Source organism: Buteo buteo, chromosome 10, assembly GCF_964188355.1.
Source record: "Buteo buteo chromosome 10, bButBut1.hap1.1, whole genome shotgun sequence".
In the NCBI taxonomy this organism is placed as follows: domain Eukaryota; kingdom Metazoa; phylum Chordata; class Aves; order Accipitriformes; family Accipitridae; genus Buteo; species Buteo buteo.
In genome coordinates, this window is record NC_134180.1 from 4,869,959 (window position 1) to 4,892,652 (window position 22,694).

General features: G+C 39.3%; 1 protein-coding gene across 4 annotated transcripts in view; it reads right to left on the minus strand.

Annotated features, from left to right (window-relative positions):
• The window catches only part of DOT1L (DOT1 like histone lysine methyltransferase), a 77,505-nt gene that overhangs the window by 48,796 nt on the left and 6,015 nt on the right, over positions 1-22,694 (minus strand). For all 4 annotated transcript variants that reach the window (XM_075038151.1, XM_075038152.1, XM_075038149.1 and 1 more), the window contains exons 2-6: positions 11,391-11,434; positions 8,796-8,870; positions 6,488-6,551; positions 4,658-4,886; positions 1,191-1,285 (exon numbers count right to left, since the gene is read on the minus strand). In XM_075038151.1, coding sequence (XP_074894252.1) covers positions 1,191-1,285; positions 4,658-4,886; positions 6,488-6,551; positions 8,796-8,870; positions 11,391-11,434 — 507 coding nt within the window. The remainder of the gene's footprint in view (positions 1-1,190; positions 1,286-4,657; positions 4,887-6,487; positions 6,552-8,795; positions 8,871-11,390; positions 11,435-22,694) is intronic.

Here is a 22,694-nt window from a genome sequence, read left to right on the forward strand (position 1 = left end):
AACCATTTTCATTAAAGCCTTGTGTTTGTACAATGACATGAAGGGGTACTGGTGAAAGTGAGAATTTAACTTTCCCTCTTTAACAGTGATCTTTAAGTTTAATAGTAAACACAGACAGGAGTCCAGGCCTTGCAAGTGACTCCCTAATGAAACCAGAACACTCACGCAAAGGGACTACAAAGAGCGCTCCAGCTGGAAATTTCCACTGGGGCAAGGCAGGGGAAACAAAATGGATTTTTAGATCCTTGTCTGATCTTCTTTGCCAATGTGTTTATGCATTTTTGCCCACACCACTGAAAAGGAGGATCAAGGATTTTTTTTTTTTTTCCCCCTTCCTTCCGAAGGTATAATTTTCTAGCCTGTACAGACTGAGTCAGCTTGTTTTAACAATACGGAGGGATAAGTTTCTGTTCAGTCTACTGAAGAAAGTAAACTTCTTATGGTAAGGCATGACTAACCTTTATTGTTTTCTTGTAGCTCATTTGCCTTCCAGGTTTGCCTTGGAACTGATTATCTTTGTGTGTCCCCATTGGCACAGAATTAGAAGAAGTGTAAAGAAAACTGCCTGCCTGACTAAACATTATGGTTTTCTTATAATAAGACTTCATTTAGGTGCTTACTAAGCAGTTATTAACCAAATACCCAACACAGGCCTCATAAATTAGCCTACAACAGTTTAATAACTAAGCTGAACTTCAGCTTTAGGACACCAAAAAGGGGCATCGCTGTCATAAGCAGAAACATAGCCTTTAAAGCCTTTAAGAACTATTTGTTTGGTGAATTCATTCCTAGATTTGCTTAATGCTATGATCACTGGAAGCCCTATATTAGAGCCATTTCAGACACAGAATGATTGCAGGTGTTCAGGTGAAGCTTACACTGCACTTCCTTTCAAATAGGTCCTGCACCATTACTGTTAAAACAGTTTTATATCTCCTGGTCCTCAAATCACTTCAGAAACATGCTAATGCTCCTTCTGTGCGCTCCGCAAGCACTGCTAGCAAACAACTAGACATACGCTTCTTTCCCCAAGCATGCCATGCTCCAGTTCTTATTGACCCAAGAAGCAAAAGCAACTAGGACTCAAACTCTGCTTTTCTTCCTGCACAGCACTTAACAGTAATCCTGAATCACCGAGTTAGCCTTCAAATAAGGCATATATACACAACTCGCTTCAAAAAACCACTCACCTCAGCATATTTGGCTGGAATATCAGCTTTCTCCACACCATAGTGATGTTTGCAGTTTGTGGCTGCAGCCACTTGAAGCACCACCTGACCCACACCTGCAGGAAAGAAAAAACAAACCTGAGAACAAGTTTCAGTAGAAAACCACTGCAAGAGGAGATAAGAGGTTTTAGAGCAAAGGCCAACAGGCAAAATGCAGGTAATCTGTGGGACCAGGCTTCAGGGCACAATTTCAACTCCCAGTGGTGTCTGACAGTTCCCATATGAACTCTGCCTATCTCTCAGTTGAAAAGCAGATTCAAGGCAACGTGCATTACTAAAAAGTCCCAATTCCCTACAAGATGTGAAATACCAAGAACCTGTTTTTCAGTAAATAGGGTTCACATCCTAACTAGAAAGTAAGCAGTGCAATTTCACCTTTCTTACAGAAAAGAATTTCTAGCATTGTAGTTCCAAGGTTTGCATTTTTGAATACATTGAGCACTTTTTATGATAGTAGCATAAGACTACAACATTTACAGCAATGTTTGTATTGATAATTATTAATGGCTACTTCTATTAAATATTACAGGCTCATTTTTACAAATTCACACAGGTTTCAGAATAGCTGCTTTTTAATTTTTTTGTCCACAAATTGTCCACAAATGCATTCCATCAAATCTACAGTTTTTACATTGTAATTCACTATTTAAGTAATTGAACAAACAGTTAGACAAACCCTACCACATCCCAAAACAAATACTTGTTGGTCATATACCTACACCATTAATTTAAAGATTGGCTAAAATGTTTGTCATAGTCTAGCAATATTTATACTGGTTTTCACCAAGAAACACAGCACAAATTCTGAGAACACATAAAGCTTATTTATAGATGAGCTACTTCAGAATACTACTTTAGAAATTATTATAGGGTTCAATACTCAAAATTTCAGAAGCAACCACTAAGCTAGCAAGACTAAGTATTACTTAAAAATGCATGAACTTCCCATCACTCCAAATTCTACTTGCATCAGATGCTACCAGCAGTAATTAGCTGCCATTTCTACACCTCGCCTGAATGCACTCCCTCTCCCCCACCCCAGCTTACATTAAAAAGAAAAAAGAAAAAATATTCATTAGATTTCTCTCTGTATGAGCGACCCACATTTTGCACACACTAGAGCAATGTCATTCCACATTTGTTAAAGCAGTCACTTCAGTTTTTTTTTAAAACTTCCAATATTCATCAATAGCACATTGATGCATCATTTTTTGTCTATGACTAACACAAAAGGCATTCTTGTCTCACCAGTGCGCTTAATCATTCTGCAGATGACCGCATGGCAAACAAGAGTGAATCTAAGAGGATAGCCCATTTGCACAGAAAACATATTGCTGTTTTCCATTTCATTGGCTGCCGGCAGGAAGCGGCACTGGTAATTGAAGGGGTGGAACTCCTGCATTTAAACCATTACCACTATAATGTTGTCTGGCACAATGAGAACTGTAGTGCTGACAGGGGGTTTTGTTGTTGGGTTTTTTTGGTTGGTTTTGGGTTTTTTTTGCCAAGTCTCATTTTGCATACACATGCATATTTTAGACACGTGCAAATATGGATGTACCAATTTCTGCAGGGGAGAGAACGTGGACAACCAAGGATCGGAGGCAGAACCATTTCACTGTTTCTTATTTATGAAGAGCAAGGAGGACAAAGACTAAAGAGATGATCAAGAACACACTGCATTGTCAGATATCACAAGACACAGCATAAGAAGTTATTAATCTTTTATTTCTTTGGCTTTTCTTTTTGCAAGAACTGTATTGTAATTTCAGATAGCCTAATGACGCGTACCTCCATAAATTCCTCCTGCAATGAGCCACATATTCCTGGCATCACACACAAAACTAACAAGAAGAGCCACAGCATCCTGGTGGGGGTTTAGCCCCACTGTTCAGCCACTGCTGTATGGATGTAGTTATTGGAATGTCATTAAAATTTACTGATAGAAATAACATGTTATGACAGTGTTTTCATCTACACTGCACTCAATACTACACTGATTACTATTTACAAAAAGTTTACTCCCTCAGTACAAACTCAACAACTATGTTCTGGTTTTAATTGTTTCAGTGCTCCAAACACTATAAGTCAAAGGCTTCTGAATTTAAACCATTCCTTTCATACAGGTTTTTTAGACTGTGAATTTTTATACTGTTTGTCAATCTCCAAGGTGAAAGTGGGGAGGTTAGCAATAAATACCTGATTTTATTTCTGATGATAGCAAGTAAAAGTAGCTAACATTTGAGCTTGTTACATAATCAGCAGCACTACAGGGGTTCAGATATGATCTTCTTTAACCTTCCTCAACAAACAATTGCAAGCTTCTATGGCAATTTTTTTCTACCAGATGGAAAATAGTTTTTCAGATTTGATGCTGTTCTAAATGTCTCATCTGAACATAAGTCATTGAAACAGGAAATTTCAGACATAAGTCCTACTGAGGGAGGAAGCAGGGGGTTAATAAATAAATAAATAAATAAATAAAAATCACTGACGATCCCTGACTGGACATGTATTAAGTTTTTTGGGGGAATGGCAGTCCTGCTGCATTTAAATTTTAAAAAGATTTGTTTTTTAACAACTGAATGTATTTTAAAATATTTTTCCCCAGAAGTCCTGTATCATACCAGCAACAAAACCAAAACATACTTCATTTAAAACTTTATGACCCATCCAGTAAAAGGGGAAATTCTTATTACTCCTTTCCTGCTCTGAACCAGATTTTAGCAACAAAAAGAACATCATCTTCTTACTCAGTATATCTCTTCCACACGTGTTTATCTGGTTTCTTTACCAACTAGTAGTATCTATTTCCTTTTAAGACTCTAACCTGTTCACGAGATGCAGTTGTAGGGTGTAAGCTAGATTTTGTGGGGTCTCACAAGGCAGCTGTTAAAGCTAACTATAAAGTCTTTTCTGACACACTGAAAAGTATGTCAGAGGAAAAAAAACTGCTTCATTTTCAGATTTAACACCAAATGTTTCACACTGGCATGGGAAAGGTCAAGAAATCACATTTTCAGATGTGAAGGGCATAAACTGAATCCACTGAAAACAGATGAATCCTTAGAAATGGAACTGCTATTGTTATCTTTCAAGCATCATTTTAATATTGTCTCTTCTTTATAAGTATATCCGCCAACAGCAACAGAAACCAAGAGTTTTCTGTAACTAGGGTTTATTGCATTTGTAGGACGACATTTCACTAACACCACAGGGGCGAACATCTGGGATGTGTTTGGTCTATTTAATCTTGTGATAAAAAGCAGGAGCATCATTGGGGATTATCTAGAAAAGGTGCTTATCCTGTAACACAATCCTTAGTCCTGGTTTACTTTCCGAATTTCACTTTTTTTTTTTTTAAAGAAAGGAAGAAACAGCAAGCAAAAAGAGAAAAAGAAAACCCACTTAAGTTATTGGTTACTTACCACTGCCCAAGTCAACAAACAAATCATCCTCTGTCATTTTAATTTCATCTATCATTTGGGCCACTAAGTCAAAGGAAGTTTCTCCGTAAACCTCTGGGGAAAAGGGCTCATAGTTGTTAAGTTTCTCTGGATCAGTCACCGAGTGGTTATACACTTGCTGCAGGATGTGCCGGAGGAGCCCGTTGGAGGGACGAGTGTTCAGTTTCATCGGTTGGGTGGTTCCCTTCCACTAAAGGTAAAGAGCAGGAAGAAGATATGAACCCAACATGAGGACAACTAAACGTCACCAAAACAAGGCTGCATTGGCATAATGTAGAAATGAGAGAAATTCCCTCCCATCCCCTCTCTCAGAAGCTGGTCTGCAGGTGCTCTGTAAAGATAAAAACAGTGAACGATACTAAAGAAATTATGCAACACCGATTGCTCTATATTTTCTCACCTCAACTAAGAGGTAATTTCAAATATACCTGCTGGAAATAGGTGGTAAAGGGGAAATTAAGGAGGCATAAACATCGATAGGCAATGTAAAGCTTAATACTGAATATAGTTGGAGTAGGTGTAAAAGTTTGTTCACTTATTTTTTATTTACTGACCACCACTGAACTGATGTTGACTGTACTGTCAATGTAACAGCAGTTTCATTTTCTTTCAGGAACTGTAGGATGGGAGGGATCTATGTACTCAAACAGGGAGTGGCAGGAAAGAGATGGAAATCAAGCTTCCTTTATTCTTCAGAAAAAACCCTGCCCTAAACGTAAAACTTGTTAAGTTTTAAAAATGTTTACCTGTCCCTTTGATAAGGAAAAACAAACAAAAAAGGACAGCTCCAGGATCCCTCGTAAACATTCTTCTGCTTGAGATTCAGATGGCAAGAAGAAAATGAAACCAATCATGTTTGCCATTTCAGCCAGCAATTGCAAATGCTGCATAGCTTCAAATTTTTAGCTATTAACCAACATGCACATGAAGACACCTGAATCAAACAAGCACAAGTTTTCAGGAGTTGCAGGCGCACAAAGTCAAGGAAAGCTTGGCAAAAAAAGTCTTGTTGCCATAATACTGCACACTTCAAATAATTCCCACAAGCACAGCAGAGAAAAATTCCTTCTATACTTTCAAAATTAAACAGAGTAGTCACATTAATTCATCGTTCATGTTTTGCTTCCTCCAGTTCAACCTTTTATAGGGGTAAGAAAACCAAAAAGCTTGTTAAATTGGTTTGAAAACAGATTACATTCTAGTTTTGCCAGTGATCCTGCACCAGAGTGATCCTGCAGAACAGAGCAGCTGAACTGAGTGGCAAGCAAGGAAATTCCTAAGCCATGGATCACTTCCACAATACACAGGAGAGTTCATATGGATTGTTTAAGTACCCATAAGCCACTGACTTCCCCATGGAAAAGTAAATCTGTATGATAAACCCCTATGAAACATCTACATGCTAAATGCAGAGAAACCTTTTCTTCCCCCTAAAGGTAACAGCTATTTCAAAGTGCCAGAATAATGGTGCCAGAAGTGCACACTAAAGAGTAATAGCTTACAAATCTACAGTTTGTGAAAGAAAAATTATTATTTTTTTTTCTTTTCTTCCTATAAGAATGTCCTTCCAATACTAACTCCTTGGCTGCCCAGGGGTGATCAAAAAAATAAGGTTTAATATCAGACTTCAAGTCCCCAAAAGAATGGAAGTGCTGAATACTGGTGATGCAACTAAAGTAACACATACAATCCAGTGCTAAGTCAGTCACCGCTTTCTGGATATTATTCACTATAGGTGAATTCAAACCAGCTAGATAAACATGATGGTGCGTAACAAAGGTAAATACATACCAACTGATGAATGCTATCAATGGCTCGGTTGTATTTGTCACAAAGCCTCTGCATGCTTTCAAAGCTACGTGGGGAGAAAGAACGCAGGGTCAGTTAAAAACAGAGCTCTAAAAGGCAGGTTTGAAGATACAACCTTGTGCTTTTTTCTCATCATACATACTCTAAGTAGGTGGCTATTTCGGGTTTGTTTCTTCCAGAACATGTAATTACATGCACAGCTTTAGGACTTTGTATAGTTTCTTTTAAAAAAATTATCCAGTAGACCAGGAGCACATGACAAATAATATTAGTTTCTTTAATTAATGGAAAAAGGACTGAACTCAAAGTATGACTTATTAGAAAGTTTTGTATTCTCATAGTCCCTTACTTCTTTTCCATATTCTCAGCTGCACAGAAATTTAATACATCTGTAAATTTTTCTCCTTTGTTCCATCATCTGTCCATGATAATCAGTCCTGAGACAGTAGATACTTTTCTAGAAATTAACTCTGGGACTGAAAATGCAGATAGACCCAGGACACAACCTAAAATTTCACCCATCAGAAAAGCATACTGATTGCTTCATGGGTTGGTTGGGATTACAGTCAATTCAGGCAGATGCCTTAATGACAGAAGCTGAGAGGATTAAATAAATTCATCTCAGGCCAGGGAAGAAAAGATATTACTAGGAACATCATCCATTACATAATCAGACCCACAAAGCAGCAGGAAAAAAAAAAGAAAAAACAAAAAAACAACAATATAAGGAGTTGCAGGAGTAAGATAATTAAATCATGGCCACCCCCAAATCTGAAAAGGGGTGGGGGGACCAGGGGACTCGGAAGGCAGTGGCTCTTCAGTCTCTTATGATCCTGATTACCACTACGCTGGCTAGGACACCTCTCCAAGGAAGACTGCTGACTTCAAGCTTTCAACTGCCCATGCTTATTTCCACATTAAGACAAAGCAAGAGGCTGAAATGGGTTTTTGCCTGCACAGCACATGCATTTCTACAATCCACTCCTTTTCATGCACATCCATGTGTCAGTCTATCTGCTGCAAGTAATTTCTCTGACAAATTTTTTCAAAGGAAGTGAAAAGACTAACCATTACCAAAATTACAGGTTTATGAGTTCATTGAAAAGCTGCAGAAAGGTAAGTGGGGTGTGACTTTTAGGAACAGATGGGTTTCTCTTTTATTCAGCATTGCTGCAGACCACACTGATGCTACCCAGTTAAACACACCCAGGGAGGACGCCAGAACTACAAAAGTTACAGCATTGCAGTCACTGTGAGTAATCCACAAATCCAAGTTAACAGATTTGATGACAAGGGATGCTCAAACCTGATTTCTCCTTTTGAATTCTTCAGGAGGAAGAGAGGGACTAACAAGTCTTGCAATGAAACAATTAAAATGAAATTGAGAGAGTAGGAAGCAACACCTGAAGCAGATCATGATACAAGGATCTGGTGCTCAGGACAATAGCCAGTGATTAATTTGAGCGATGCAGTTTCATCTGTAAACCTCATTCTAAAAGTTTAGTCATGCTGTGGACTTGAACAAATTCAGTCTTTCCCATGAAAGCAGCTAAGGAGGTTTTTGTAAACCGCAGCTTGAGGGTCATCTTTTTCCAGTCTCAGTACAGCCAAGTCAATACACAGAACCTCAGACCTCTCCACAGATATACCACAGGTCAGAATCTGACTCTCCCAGCCTCAAGGTGAATGCCACATAGTGTACATTCATTTTAAGCTATTTGTGGAGTAGGTATTCACATGTAACTACAAGCATCTTAAAATTATTTCTAACTGCCCAGAGGACCTGTATGAATCGTTGTCTTTTAATTTAGCCCCCCACCCAAACAGCATCCCACCTGCACTGAATCCTAACCAGAGGAAGGATGGGAAAGGTTAACCTCCCACAGTCATGGCAGGAAGAGGACATGGCGCTGACAGACAGCTCTGGCACGCCACATTCTAAACAGGAATTCTTACTTACTACAAAAGTAGAAACCTCAGTGCCATTCAGATTCCTAACACTGGACGCAGTCCAACAGCGCAGATACCGATCATTGTTTTGGAGTGAGTAATTCCAACGTACACCAGAGCTCAACTTTCTGCTGTGTGGAGTTTCCAATTATGTCCTTAATCCAACAGCCTTTGCCAATATTGCTGTTACACATTTCCTACCAAAATAACTCTGCAGAGTCTGAAGCCAGTTCTAAAAGAAAACTTCAGTTCATAGTGTCTAAGAATAACCAGTTACAAACTGATTCACTGTGAACCGAGCTGGCCTGTCCTCCTGGTGGGAAAAAAATATTCCTCTCACCTTTTTGTATCATAGTCAATTAAAACATAGTTTTCCATAGCAAGCTTGAGATCTGGGATTTCTTCACAGACCCACCTGGAACGAGAGAAGAAATAATTAATAAAAACAGGTCTAATCAGTATAATAAACCAGTCTGTCTCAATTCTAGACTGGCATTGCTATATGTAAAGACAGAATACTGCAGCAGACCTGAAAGATCACAATATTGTTAGGAGTAAGGCAGACATCACAAAATGCTAACTGGAAAGATGCAATAGTTCGCATTTGTATTGAATAAACAGTAAGGTGCGTGTAGACACTGGCAGTAGCATAAAGCTCTTGAAATGGTGCAATTTCAAAACAAGGTGATAAATTTATTCAATGCATCTAAAAATACTCAAAGCCACAGCTGATGCTAATCTAACATAAAATGTAATGCAGAAATGCAATATTTCAAAAGAATTCTGATACGGTAACAAGCTTTGACAAAGCTGAATGTGGAGGAGACGTTTCCTACATCACCCAAAACTAATGCCACCAACCAATTCACTGCAAGGATATTCTCCTCTGTGTAGTGCTCTAAACTACTCTTACACCTTACATGACCCAACCCAAAACAGATTTTCAAAAGTTATTTTGATAAAAGATCCATTTTACATGCTGAGTTAACAAAGCCCTGTATGTTGTTACCATTAGGAATGGAAAGTGCGCACCCACTTGCAATGCATCTGACAATGGCATCTCACAGAAGAGATCTTCACTCTTGGAATGTAGGAAGATTAATTCCTTTCAAAGACAACTTAAAAGCCACACAAACTTTGCACACACTTTCCTCCAAAAGCATCAAAATGGGAAAGCAATATCATCATCAAAAAAACTCAGAGCATGTCATAGGATGAATTCCAATAGGAACAGAAGAGTTTCTTCTTCATGCACCTTGATGCATGCTTCATTATTAAAGTGATGAAAAAAAATTAATGATGACTAGAGATCCAACAGTTCTGGTTCCTTCTGGCTGATTCACTTACCAAATAAATATATAAGCAAGTAAAAAAACAGAACTTCTACATCTATGGCTGACTCTCTTCTGACTAATATCTCCCGTCTCCCTAAAAACATTAGGACTCTGACCTCTGCAAATTTTTTTCTCTTAAATTACGGGAATGGGCAGTCAACAGCTGTCTACCACTGGCTTCAAGAGATAAATACTTCTTTACATTCTTTTACCCACCACTTTCATAACCACATTGCGGTCACTTTGCACAAGGCAGGCAAAGGCAGCATGAAAGCCTTCTAACACACTGTATTCACTGCAATCATGCTTAGAACACAGTTGTGAAACATCAGTTTGGTCCAACTGCTTTCTAACACAGTTTTCCCCTTGCCTTCAGCTAGTGTAGCACAGAAACCACTAGCCCCGATGACTCCAGCAATCACTTTGTGTTTAAATCCCTTCAGAAAGGGTCTTCTGAATAATCATATTGACAAATAAAGCCACAAGTTCCCAAGGCACAGAACCTTACCAACATCAGTACAAGTGAACTGGAAGTAGCAATGGCAGTGCATCTTGTGTCAAGGTTTTGTAATTTTAGAAAAAGAAATTTCTTTAGAAGAAAAATTCTCAGCTTTAGCCCCTAGCCCCATTACACATTCTCTCCCAACACAGACCATGGGACAATGCTACGATTTCATGTATATAAGTGATATTATCAACACTACCATGCAAGCACTTAGCTCTCACACTCATACTGGGAGCAAACAAGGCTCACTACCTTTTCATAGGCCGTATGCGACTGACCAAACTTCAGGCTCAGGTGGCTATGCAGATAAAACACCATTCTTTGTACCTCACCTGTATCTGCACCATCCAATCATTAAAATCTGCTGCAGATACAGCCCCCAGACAAGGGAAGCCTGTATGATAAGGATCTAAAAGTTAACAAGAACAGCTTTTAAACAATCTAATGTGGATAACGCATTAACATCCCTCATGCATTTGGGGAATTCATGTTAGCATTTAATAAAAGTTATTCTACAGCAAGTCACCTCCTAATCCTAATGAAATAACAGCAAGCCATGTCATAACCACTGCCTGTGTTGGGAAATTCTCAGACTTCCTACTCTTCGTATCTGTCTTTCACCTTTATCCTCCCATGTTCCCCACATTGGTCCAACTCTATCAGCAGAATTAAGAGGAATGCTAATAGGGACATCATTCCCAAATAACGCAAATGCTAACAATGCTGCAACATCACAGCAACAAGGGGAAAGGGAGAGGGTGCGCAAGATGATATGCAAGACCAGAACCAAACACATCATGCCAATGATGTTTTCTTAACCCTGCTTTTCTAAAGATCGAATACGGACTGCCATAAGCACCAAAGCTGAATATTACTACTCATTTTTAATTATTTTCAAAAAATAGAATATGGCAAGTTAAAACAAAGTCTGTTTGACAGGGAGATTTGTATTGCAACAGTATCAATCCAGCTTAGAAAATAATTTAGAACTGCTAAATTATAACTGTTGCCCTCCTTTATATCTTAAGACATCCATTCACTGAGATGCAGTAAGACACAGGAAAGGGTTTTAGCCATGCCTGCATTGAACACTTACCGAATTGTCTCAATAATTTCGTGAGCAGCATCATGGTGTTTGTCCTGAAATAAAAATAAAACAAGAGATGTGTTCAAAGAGACATCAGGTGTATTGTTTGTCAGAATATTACAGGAACCACAATCTTTAAGAATATAGGTGGCAAGCATACTAGGAAAAGAGTCTTTGATTGCCACCCAGGCCATTAAACCCATCAAAATGAGCCCTCTAAGAAAAAATAAGGCATAAGGAAATAAATTTTTCAAGTTTCTATGGACTAGCAGAAGATTTACATGAAGGAACTGTCATTCTACTTATTTCTTTGTCATTTCCTGAAATCAGGAATTGTGTAGCTGATACCCTGGAGGATTATTGGTATGCAGTAGGTACTTGACTGCAAGTTCCACAATGAACAGCTGATTTCATCGACCTAGCATCTGGTACATGCTCACATCTCCATATGGGCAGTAAGATTCTAGCACAGTGAATGGCTTTCTAAAATAAAGCATCAAATAAACAGGAGTGGATATCAGTGAAGGGAAAAAAAACTAATAAAAAACCTCACAGCACACACACAAAAAAAGGAGGCCTGAATATGCAGACCTTTTGATGAACTGAAAAACAAAACACACATGCACAAAACACATTAAAACTTGTGCATTACAAGTATACACTGGACTGTGAGGCACAGATGTTTGTTGACTTTCATTTGGGAGTTTACTCAGGAGCAACAGAAGCACAAGTGAGTTTAGCAAGCCATTCCAAATTCATGCTAATAAAGCCCTTGGAGCTGCATGTATATGCACCATGCTACAAAAAATTCTATTTTAGGGAAGTTACAGGAGTTCCTACATATATTGTTGCATCCATCTTGTGAAGCCCTAGTTACCAGAGTCCATCTGCACAAAGCTGAGGTTATATTTAGACGTTTGTTTCTTGAAGTGGCTTTGACCTTTTAATTAGGAGCCTAGTATCTAAGGACCTTCCAGAGTTAGAGGTGTAAAGGCTCACCCACTCTCAAATAATTGCCCTTGTCTTCTGCTGCAGAAATGTCACTTCTATAGAGTTACCAGGGGGAAACTCTATAGCAAAGGGTAGGGACAGGCAACAGAAAGCAGAGGATTGGGGGCAGGGGAAGGAAGGGAATGGAAGAAGAGAAACACTAATGGACAGATGACAGAAAATGGCTGGGATTATTTCTATTTCTTCAAGGCATGGAAGGACATGATATAAGTCAAATAGAAGCTTTTTCCATCAGTATCACAGCCCTCATATTTGTATGAGGAAGTAGATTTCCCCTTCTATAACCAGTTTACATACTTAGGATCAGCCAGTCTTGTAGAAGTTCTCATTCCAAGAAACTTGTATGTGGCCCTTTAGATACTTGGATAAAAATCTCATGACTGGGAGGGATAGAAAGGCAGGCAAACACTTCTGAAGTCTGTTGTATTAACGGTATGAAGGAACACTTCCTATTTTACTAGGAAAAGCTTTTATTTTCAGAATGCAAATATATCCCATATCTAGGATTCACACGAGAGACTAATCAAAGAAAAACAAAACACTCCAGTTACAATATCAAAAAAGGAGAAACAGTCAACATAAAAATAGTCAGGACATTTGGGATCAAATACACAGTGGCCTAGAAGCTGAGCATTACCTTGGTCATGTTTCATAACAACATGCCGATGCTACACAAACGCCCCAAACATCGCAAGCCATGCAAAACAGCTCTGCTGAAGTTCTGCTTCCTCCAGTATATGGCATTCACTCAGGGCCTGGACTGGGACAATCCAAATCCAACAGAAACCAACAGCACCAATAAACAGTCACTCAAGTTAAGTCCAGAAATGTCAATTAATTCCATTGGTAAATCTTGGCCTAGAAAACCACCAAGCAACTGAACTAAAATCTGCTCCTGACTCTCAGTGCACATACAGAAAAAGCATAGAAGAGAAGGACTTTTATTTCTTTTCATTTCTTATCTGCAAAGTATAAAAATAACCCAAGACAGTCAACTCATCCATAAACATCCTCTATAAATTTTCACCTTCTGCCACATGTGGAATTATCACAGTAGAAACCCCTAGGGCTGATCTAGCTCTTCCAGTAAACTGTGTTCCTGTATAGTAAGAATATGCTTTATCAACATAAGCACATTATACCGGAAAAGTGAATTCAGGCATATTCTGGCATAACCGTTTTCTCTGAATTAGTTATATTCTTCGTTGATGGTTTTGGACAGTTTCAATGCTAGCAGAACACATGAAGAAACCCCTTGTCCTATAGGTCTTCATGAAAACACCCCTATAAATGATCAAAATTGCTTAATTACCAGATTCCTTTGTCTTGGGTTTAAAAAATGAAAAATAAATTTAAAAAAATTAAAAAATAGAAATCACAATGCACATCTACAACTACAGATCATCCAATTTAAGCAAGCGGATTTACTAACACAGCTTCATGTGGAAACTCCAGCTAGAGGGGCCTTTCTGAGTTTAGTTTGTGTCATTATCTAGGAATAATGAAGTTGAAAACAGTTCCACATTTACTGCTGCTGAACTTCTCATGTTGAAACACTTACCAAGTTCACTATACTCTATAACTAACATACTTTCTCCAAGTAGACAAGCTCCCAAGATCTCATGCAAGTCTTGCAAACAAAATCAGATATTATCTCCTAACATTTCTTCAAAGCAGATGCGGCCATGGAAAACGGAGGAGGGAAGGGGGGAAACAGATCTAAGGGAAATACAAAGCGGTTTCCCTTTTGTTTTAGTCCCATTTCAACATTACAGTTGCAAGATTTAATAAGAATAGCATAAGATTTAATAACAATAGATATTAAACAGCACCAGTCATCACACCTGTATTCATGCAATTGTTTATGACACTGGTAGAGAATCCTCAGCAACTCAAAAGGCAAATTGAATAGAAACCTCACCAAAACCAGGCTCCACTCCAACCAGCATCAGCCTCTGCCCATCATCCTTTCAAGCAGATGCACTGGTTTTGGCCAGACTCACAACTGAGCTCAGCGCAGCAGCTTTAACCCAGATCCTTTTACAGACCCAGTGGATGAACACTGAAACCAGCAGGTTGGAAGGGTCCAACAGCAATTCCCAATGGTTCTGCTGCAATCACAGCAGTCTGACACACCTTACACCTAGCTAGGCCAACAGTCAACCCAGCACACTCAAAGATGGCATGAAGCTTCTCAAATTCAGACACATTTTTGGGTTTGGGGTTTTTGTTTGTTTGTTTTTGTTTGGTGTTTGTTTTGTTTTGTTGTTGGTTTGGGGTTTTTTTTTTCCTTTTTTCAGGCTGCAATGACCCATGATCAACACCAGCATGCCAGCTACACCTCTAGCGCAGGCACGTTATACAAGCACATCGTGTTATACTTTGGCAAACAGTCATCCATGAGAGCACAGCTTTTGTCAGTAAAATATCCTCATAAAAAGCCTCCTACAAACAGACTAGCTATCAATCATGAAATACACTGTGCAGAAGCCTTTTGGATGAGTCTCAAGAAACATATCTGTTCTGTTTGCAGTCACGAGATGATGCCACAGTACTCTCTGTCACGAAGAGGAGCTCCATTCATCCTCCAACTCTGCTCCAAGCTGTTCTCCCTCCCCTACATGCTGATGTGAAGCATACTACGTGCTGCTCGTTGGCCTGGCTGTACTTCTGCAATGTTCTTATATTTATGTAGTTTGAGAGGCCCCTGGAATCTTCTGAGCCACATAAATGGAAGCTATTTCATGGGACAAGACCTTATCTCTTTAATGTGGTCTATGCACTAAGTATTTAAAGTAAGAAGTTGCAGTCTGTAGTAATTATTGAGAATGCCCAAAGCTATTCATAACAAGTTTATAAAAAAAAAACTAAACACACATTAAAAGTTAGTTATTGTAGTCAATTCTCTCCAGCTGAACTTTATAATAAAGTTCTTATTTTCAACCTAAACATCCAATTTAAAATTGAAACGCGAGCTCCCAGAGAAAATTCAATAGTTTTTGCCAAGACATTTCATTGGAAAAATAATGGAAAGAAAGCAGACACTTTTTCAAAACTCACTTATAAAAGAATCCAGTTTTCTATGGAAAACAGTGGAGAACAGTTTCAGCCAGCACGATTGAACAGCTTCGCAGTTCTGATTCTTACAACAGATTTCTCCATCCACATGTTACTACAACTCCAATCACAGCAGTTAAGCGTTTGAAGCCAGAAACACACCCACTGCTATTATTTTTAGTACACTTGTGCCCAGAAGCCCTACCAGCATGCACGACTCCTGCTTACACACCATGCCAAGCAGACAGAGTCCTCCTATGGAAGTCAACAAGCTGCATTAGCTGTTTTGCCCTTTAGGACATGGAGATGAGGCCATAGAGCGATTTTTAAGAGTTTGATCTTTCCCTTCACCTCTTCTCCAAAGTTTCCAATCCTGATTGTTCAGGCTCTGATCACGGGGGGGGGGGGGCAGGAGGGAGTGGAGAAAAAAGGAAAAAAGAAAAAAAAAGAATTATGAATGTTCCTGCATGCTTCAATGGTCAAGTCAGCCAGCCCTCTTTGTACAAAAGACATTTTGTATCTCGCAGATATGAGAAGTCCTATATGTGGTTTTAGTGGCCAAATAAAACAGTGCCTAAAAGCTCTTTCCAAATATATATTTTCATTATCATTACCTCATTATCATTATCCACTCTTATTTCATTATCATTTTCTATAATCACATATTCTGTTTGTTAACCCAAATTAAAAAAAAAAAAAAACATCAGTATGACCAGAACTTGTAAGTCCTCAGTAGTAATCACAGCTATTACTCTAACACCTATGTAAGAAAACTAAAGGATCCCCAGTCATACCATGCATCATATGAACAGTACCAGACACATTTCAGCTATCTATACATAACTTTGTTCTACAAAGCACCAAATTTCTAATAAAAACAGTTGAATCAGAAGGTTTTGCAGAACCTCTCTTTACAAGAGCAAGGTAAAGTGAAAATTACAATTTGTTACATTTTTTGCCACAAGGTAGCTGTTACAAAGGCTTGTAATTCACACTGAATACAAAGCACTACACACACTTCCACCAGGTGTGGCTGTTTTGGTTACATTATTTTTTCAAGTTAACATCCCTTAGGATATCTTAATGGCATTGTTTTGATATAATTCTGTATTCCAGTACTGTATCCTAGACTCTTGGGTGTATTTGTGCAGGACTAGTTATCTCACAGTGCAACAATTCGTACTCTAAAGTGAATCTCTAACCTAAAGCAACAGATTTAAACATTATATGTTTCTTCCTCAAACACAAAGAACATGTTCAATTAAATTGGGCAGCCATCATTGCCTGAAGCAAGGAACAACACCCTTGTGCCCTTCCAAATTTACATCTTTTTATATTCAGGTCCTTCTTAGGAAACTATGTTTATCCTTGGGGATAAGCCTAAGTTCGGGCTTGGGGGTGAACACGGTATTTTTCTAAACTTCTTTTCCCCGCATGCAAAATGGGATCCTTGTGAGATATAATCAGTCTACCCAGTGCTCCACAGTAAAGGTAGCAAAAAGCCCAAACCCGAGAGGAGAACAAATGGTTTGAAAATCGGGATGAGGTCTTGAAAAAAAGAAATACAGCTCATGCGCCTTCAATCAGTAGCTCTTGAAGCACCATACACAGAACTTTAAGACCCCTTATCTACTCTCATAGATAGCAACATTTTTGTGCACAGCTTTGACTGCCCAAGACTAAACTGCCCTACAGCAAAAGCAATTCTTACCTTTGCAGAGCCAGTTTAGCGTTTGACTCACCAGACCACACTTCCTCCCCTAAAAACAGGCTAAGTGACCAAAGCAGCTCTTCAGAAACGTGCAAACAAGCTGTGGTCAAGCATTTGCAAAGGAGGAGGAAGAGACCTCCCATAAGCTTTTCACTGTCCACCAGATGAATCCAAACAATTCAGAGAAAACAAAACCTGAAACAAACTAGTTACAAATAAATCAACACTCATGTACCTTTTAATGATTGTTTTTAGATACCGCTCTACTTCCAACACTTCAACAATCTAACACTGGCTCCCAAGTACTAAACACTGACTCCACTCATATATTAACAGAAGTCATTTTGATCTGCCAAATTCTGATCTGCATATGATCTATTTAACATGCAAAACAAAAGAGGTCAGTCTCACTAGCCCCTGGTTCTAAAGAACAGCTTCGTTGCCTGTAGTGGCAGCTCTCTCCCCAGGCAGTGGTCCATAAATCCAAAGGAGAGGATGTTACAGCTGGAGACAAGATGGTTAGCAAGAGATCAAAAAGATGGATTAGGAAAAGCCAATCAATCTTGCAGAAGGCTAGTGGGACAAGTGCCTCTTTAATGTCCCCTAGGTTTCCTCCATCTGTGGAGGATGATAAGCATTTCTCTAGACACCAAGAAAGGCAATGTGAGCTACTGCAGCTGCAGCTTCCCCACAGGAACCAGGAAAGCATCCAGCATTCTGCGTGGCACATGGATGCCCTCTCAAAACCACTGCCTTCAGCCTGTCACAAGTTTGCATTCCTCCTCCCCCAGGGTTTAACTTAATTTACACCTTGTCTAGAAAGATTCACCAGTACAGCTTCTATGTCCAGACCACGTCCATATTCAATACACCTGCAAACAGTGGTTGGTTGACAGAAGCCTATGAAAAACTGAAACCAAAGTACTTCCAGCTGCTATAGCAGCAAAGAGCTGCCTGCAGGCCAGCTGAACAAAAGGAAAGATCTCAAGCTTCAGTCCTGCCAGCTACTGTCTTCAATCACTTTGCATTTTAAGGTCTTTGCCTTGTGCTTAAATGCTAGTTACACTTTGAGTAAGGAAAAGGGAAAGTCTGATCTGTACAATATTTCATATTGTATAGCTAGACTTCTTTTAATATTACCAGACTTTATCCCAAAACAGGATTGTGTCATTTAGCTTCCATAGCAACCAAAGCACAAGTTTTCATACCAAGTGAGACAAGGACCAAATATTATTTGAAGCATTCAATTACTGTTGTTCCCTTAATCAAGACAGTATAAGGACATTCACAAGTATACATGTATATTAGTATGTATAAAAAGAGATCTCCTGCAGAGAACAGCTTGTGTCTGTTCTTTTTCTTCCAGCCTCAGAGAAGCTGCGAGGGAAGCAAGAGCTACCAAGACTGCATTTTGAAACCCATCTCCCACACAGCAAGAGAGCAGACAAGTTTGATGTAGTTTCAGTAGTTAGTAAGTTTACTGTCACACAAAACTAAATGGAAAACATGGAGGGCATTATGGCCTCCTTAATGGCTACATAGGACTTCTAAAGAAAAAAGTTTAGCCCAAGATCCAAAATAGACTGAAACTACCAAGTTAACAAAGGAAATAGGCATTAGAAAAGAAGATCCAAACTGCTCCAGGTAATCCTTATATAGCCTGAGTACAGGTGATCCAGAATTTGTAGACAAGACAGTTATGGATCTTGTTCCAACAGGGATTTGCACTTTCATTGCAGCTACCTAAACCACAGTAAAACCGTTTTGCCTTTTCACACAGCAATTCCAACTGTTGCTACGGACACTGCACAAATGCAAGAGGGAATGGTTCCCATGATAGCGTGTAGGAGGGGCTGTATAAATATATTAACATGCAATCACTCTGCAGGAGTGTCTAAGGCAACACACACATGGGACAGTTACAGCAGGATGACTGCGTAAACCAGACATAGCCCAGACATAAGAAGTAGTTCTATTATACAAAAAGACAGACGAGTTAAAAAAAGTCCAAAATGTTTGTATTGGAATATATAGGGGAATGCAACTATTTTGATTAAACAGTACCTTACACTGGTATATCCTATTGCCCTTTCAGTTAAGTTTTAGGCAATTATAAACTTTTCCCACAATATGACAGCTGGAGGGAGCATGCAGATGCCGTAGCCATCCCAGCAGCTGAAGAAGCACTATGTGTACATGCAAAGGAGTCCAGTGTTTGCTTATTCTGGGACAGAGTGAACTGCTGGGCTTTCACTCCAGTCAACAAGAAAGGCGGCCCTACCATCATTTCACAAACAGCTTAAGCCAACACAGCCACCTGCCTTGCCACTGCTTCCCCAAAAGCCACCTCCTACTTCGGGCCAGCAGCACCTGTACAGGCACACAGCAAAGTCAGGGAAGGCCTAAGCTAAAACTAAACCTTTTCGGTGTTTTGGCTTAGCTACCTTTCAACCAAACCAGTTCACCTCACCAGTGTACACAAACACACTGTTACAAGGGTGAGGGCAGTTTAGACACAACAGCATGGACAGAGATGGCAAGAGTTATTTCTACTTGCAGCTGTACCAGTTTCAAACTTTCACCTAACCATGAACCACGGCCCTGTGTTAATAAAGAAATAACACCCTCCCATGCAGCAGTAACTGCAGAGGTGGGGGGAGCAGTAACGATGACAGCCGTATACATCCACACTGCCAGAAACAAACCACTATCTGAAATGTAAGCAAAGGGTTACTGCTGGTAGAAATTAATACCCAGTCCCAAAATTGCTGTTGCCGAAAGTGGCTACCATCTCTTTCTCAAGCCCACAGTCTTCCCACATCCTTGGTGGGTGCTGGGATCGGTCAGCAATCTGCTGTCTGAACAGCTGATCCCCACCTCCTGCAAGGAAAACTGGCAGGCCAAAGGGAAGCATCCTGCAGGTCCCTGGTAAGGCAACAACATCTTAAACCACCACTTTACATTCTGTAAAGACAACTCAGCCCCAGACAGCTCAGAAATTCTGCTCCTACTTAACATGCATAAATATTCTACATAACAGAAGTTAGCAATAAAACCTCGTGTTCTTTCTGAAGCCCACTGAGCTCCAAAAGAAAGATGGTTTGTGAGGTACAAAAGAAAAATATGAATGGTTACAGTTCCCCTCCCCCCACCCCATAAGCTTCAACTTGTGCTGCAGAGCTGTATACCTAGTGCAGATTCTGAACAGTATACACAAACTTCCAAGAGCCAACCATTTTTAAAAGCTTCCATTTTAAAGACTTGTAAATGACCCTACAATATTACAATGTATTCCTCATATGTTGCAAATGACTATTTGTTCTAATAAGCAGGGACAGAAGCCAAAGTAAGTTCAACACAGACTCCAATCCCCATCTTCAGAGGGTCAGAGGCCACCCTGCACCAGCACCTGACCTCTCGGTACCGACAGGCTTTGCTGCCAGCAGATATGCAAACAAGAGGGAATCACCTGCAACCCAATGGAAATCCAGCTGAGGAATGAAAAAGCAGTTTTCAAAGCTCAAACTTTTTAGAATTTCAGAAGTATCTCCTGTCGAGTACTAATAATATTGCTGAGCTCCAAGAAATAAATGGCAAATTAATGCCAAAACCTCAGGAAACTGCCCTTCACACTACACAGAGAATATCTGAAAGATTCTCAATCACAGAAACAGTATTAAAACCCATTAATTTTTGCCAAGAAACTTATTCAGAACTTTCTGTAGTGTTTTGGTTTTTTTAAATTTCCAATGCTTTATTTAGCCATTTTCTGTAGTTCCTTAGATTTTTCATCTAACACTAAAAAGTTCTTTCAGTGTAGATTTTTAGGAAACTCTCATTCACTCATGAAATGAAACAAAACAAAATACTCAGAACAGGAACTTTTTCGTTATTCATAGATCTGTTCATATCTATGAAGCCATCATTTCCTGCTGTAAAATATACTCACCCTCTTCCTATGCTCTAAAAATAGTACCTACTCAATTTGGTATCTATAGCACCATGTGGCCCATATCATTGTATATTCAGTTTTATTTCTTCCTCCTCTTCATAGTTAGTTTTGTCTTATCTTTAATAATTACTACGCAAGTAAATATATTATGTTCACGATTCCTAATATGAACTTCTGGTTCTGTGGATCCTTCTGTTAGAAAGGAGAAAATAAATTAAGCAAAAATATTTTAAGTATGTTGAGACACTTTATGATTATCAATCTGCAGTAAATATACTGTAAGGGAAAATAAAGCACCCCACCTCTGGTCCTTGTCTTGATCATTACAGTAAAAAGCTTTAATCAGACAGTCAAAGGTTAACTCAAAGCAGGAAGAAAAAAAGCAAGACAGTATGAAAGGGGAGAAAGAAAGAAGGAAGAGTACAAAAGTAGACATATGGATGTCTGGGGAGAAGGGTGATTAAATTTCCCATAAATCTTGCATACCAAGAGGTAAGATATTTTGCCTAAATTCCCAGGAGAAACACAACTCAGTCACATATCTGAGACTTGAAAGGATAATCGTCTCCATATATATTAATGCTGCCATGAAGGACAAGGGTTGGAGTTGCATGTGGTGGCATGGATTTCCCTTGGCACACTAAAAGCTTTCAATACAGTGTCCGACCGTAACTGATGGGTGAATTTTAGGTAGATAAATTTGAATTGCCTGAGCTGGAACTTTGGCCAGGACAGGAACATTAATCCTCACTCATCTGGTGATGGGGGGGAGCAATCTTGAACAGCTACTCTGTCTTTCAACAGTTACCTCTCAGATAATTCAGTTATATGAAAAAATAAAGACTACTGTGGTCTTAAGAGGCATACATGAGAACAAGTTTTACTTTTCATACAGACATACTAGGAAAAAAGTGTATGCTAACTGAACTCATGATTTATATTGTACCCAACGGGTCAGAGCTTTGAACAAAAGCCATCTGAAAACTGAACAAGTACTGATTGTCACTCATGGCAAGTTCTACTTCAAAGGGTAAAGCCCAGAAAAAAAACTGCTATTCTGTAATAACCACGTGCTGCACAATTAAACACAGTACGGTTATGGTCTTCCTTGCCTTGTGAGGCTACCTCACTTCCCAACAGCACATTGCTGGGTTCCCTTTGGCATTTGTGAGAGCAGAAAAGTACAGAAAAAATGATGCAACTGTGCCAACTCTGTCATTTGCTTCTGTTTATTTGCTGGGCAGGACAGAAACCCAAGTACTTTTGAAATGACCGAGTCAATTATTTCCCAGTTTTACACTATTCACACTCCCCACTCCACGTTTTTTTAGAACTGGGGAAGGCAGAGGGGTGTTGAGAAATCAGAAGTCTGCTAAAGCTTTCAAACCTTTTCTTCACTAGAGAAGTTTCTATAAGTAATTAGTCATCCTCACAAACGTTTCCCAACAAGCTGCATCGACAGCATCTATTAAATCAGAGAAAATCCCCTAACCTCTGCCACCGCTGCTGAATTTCTGGGTGATTACTCAGGGTGTGAGGAGGTTTTGCCTGGCAAAGTCAGCTCAACAGTTTCCTCTGCTCG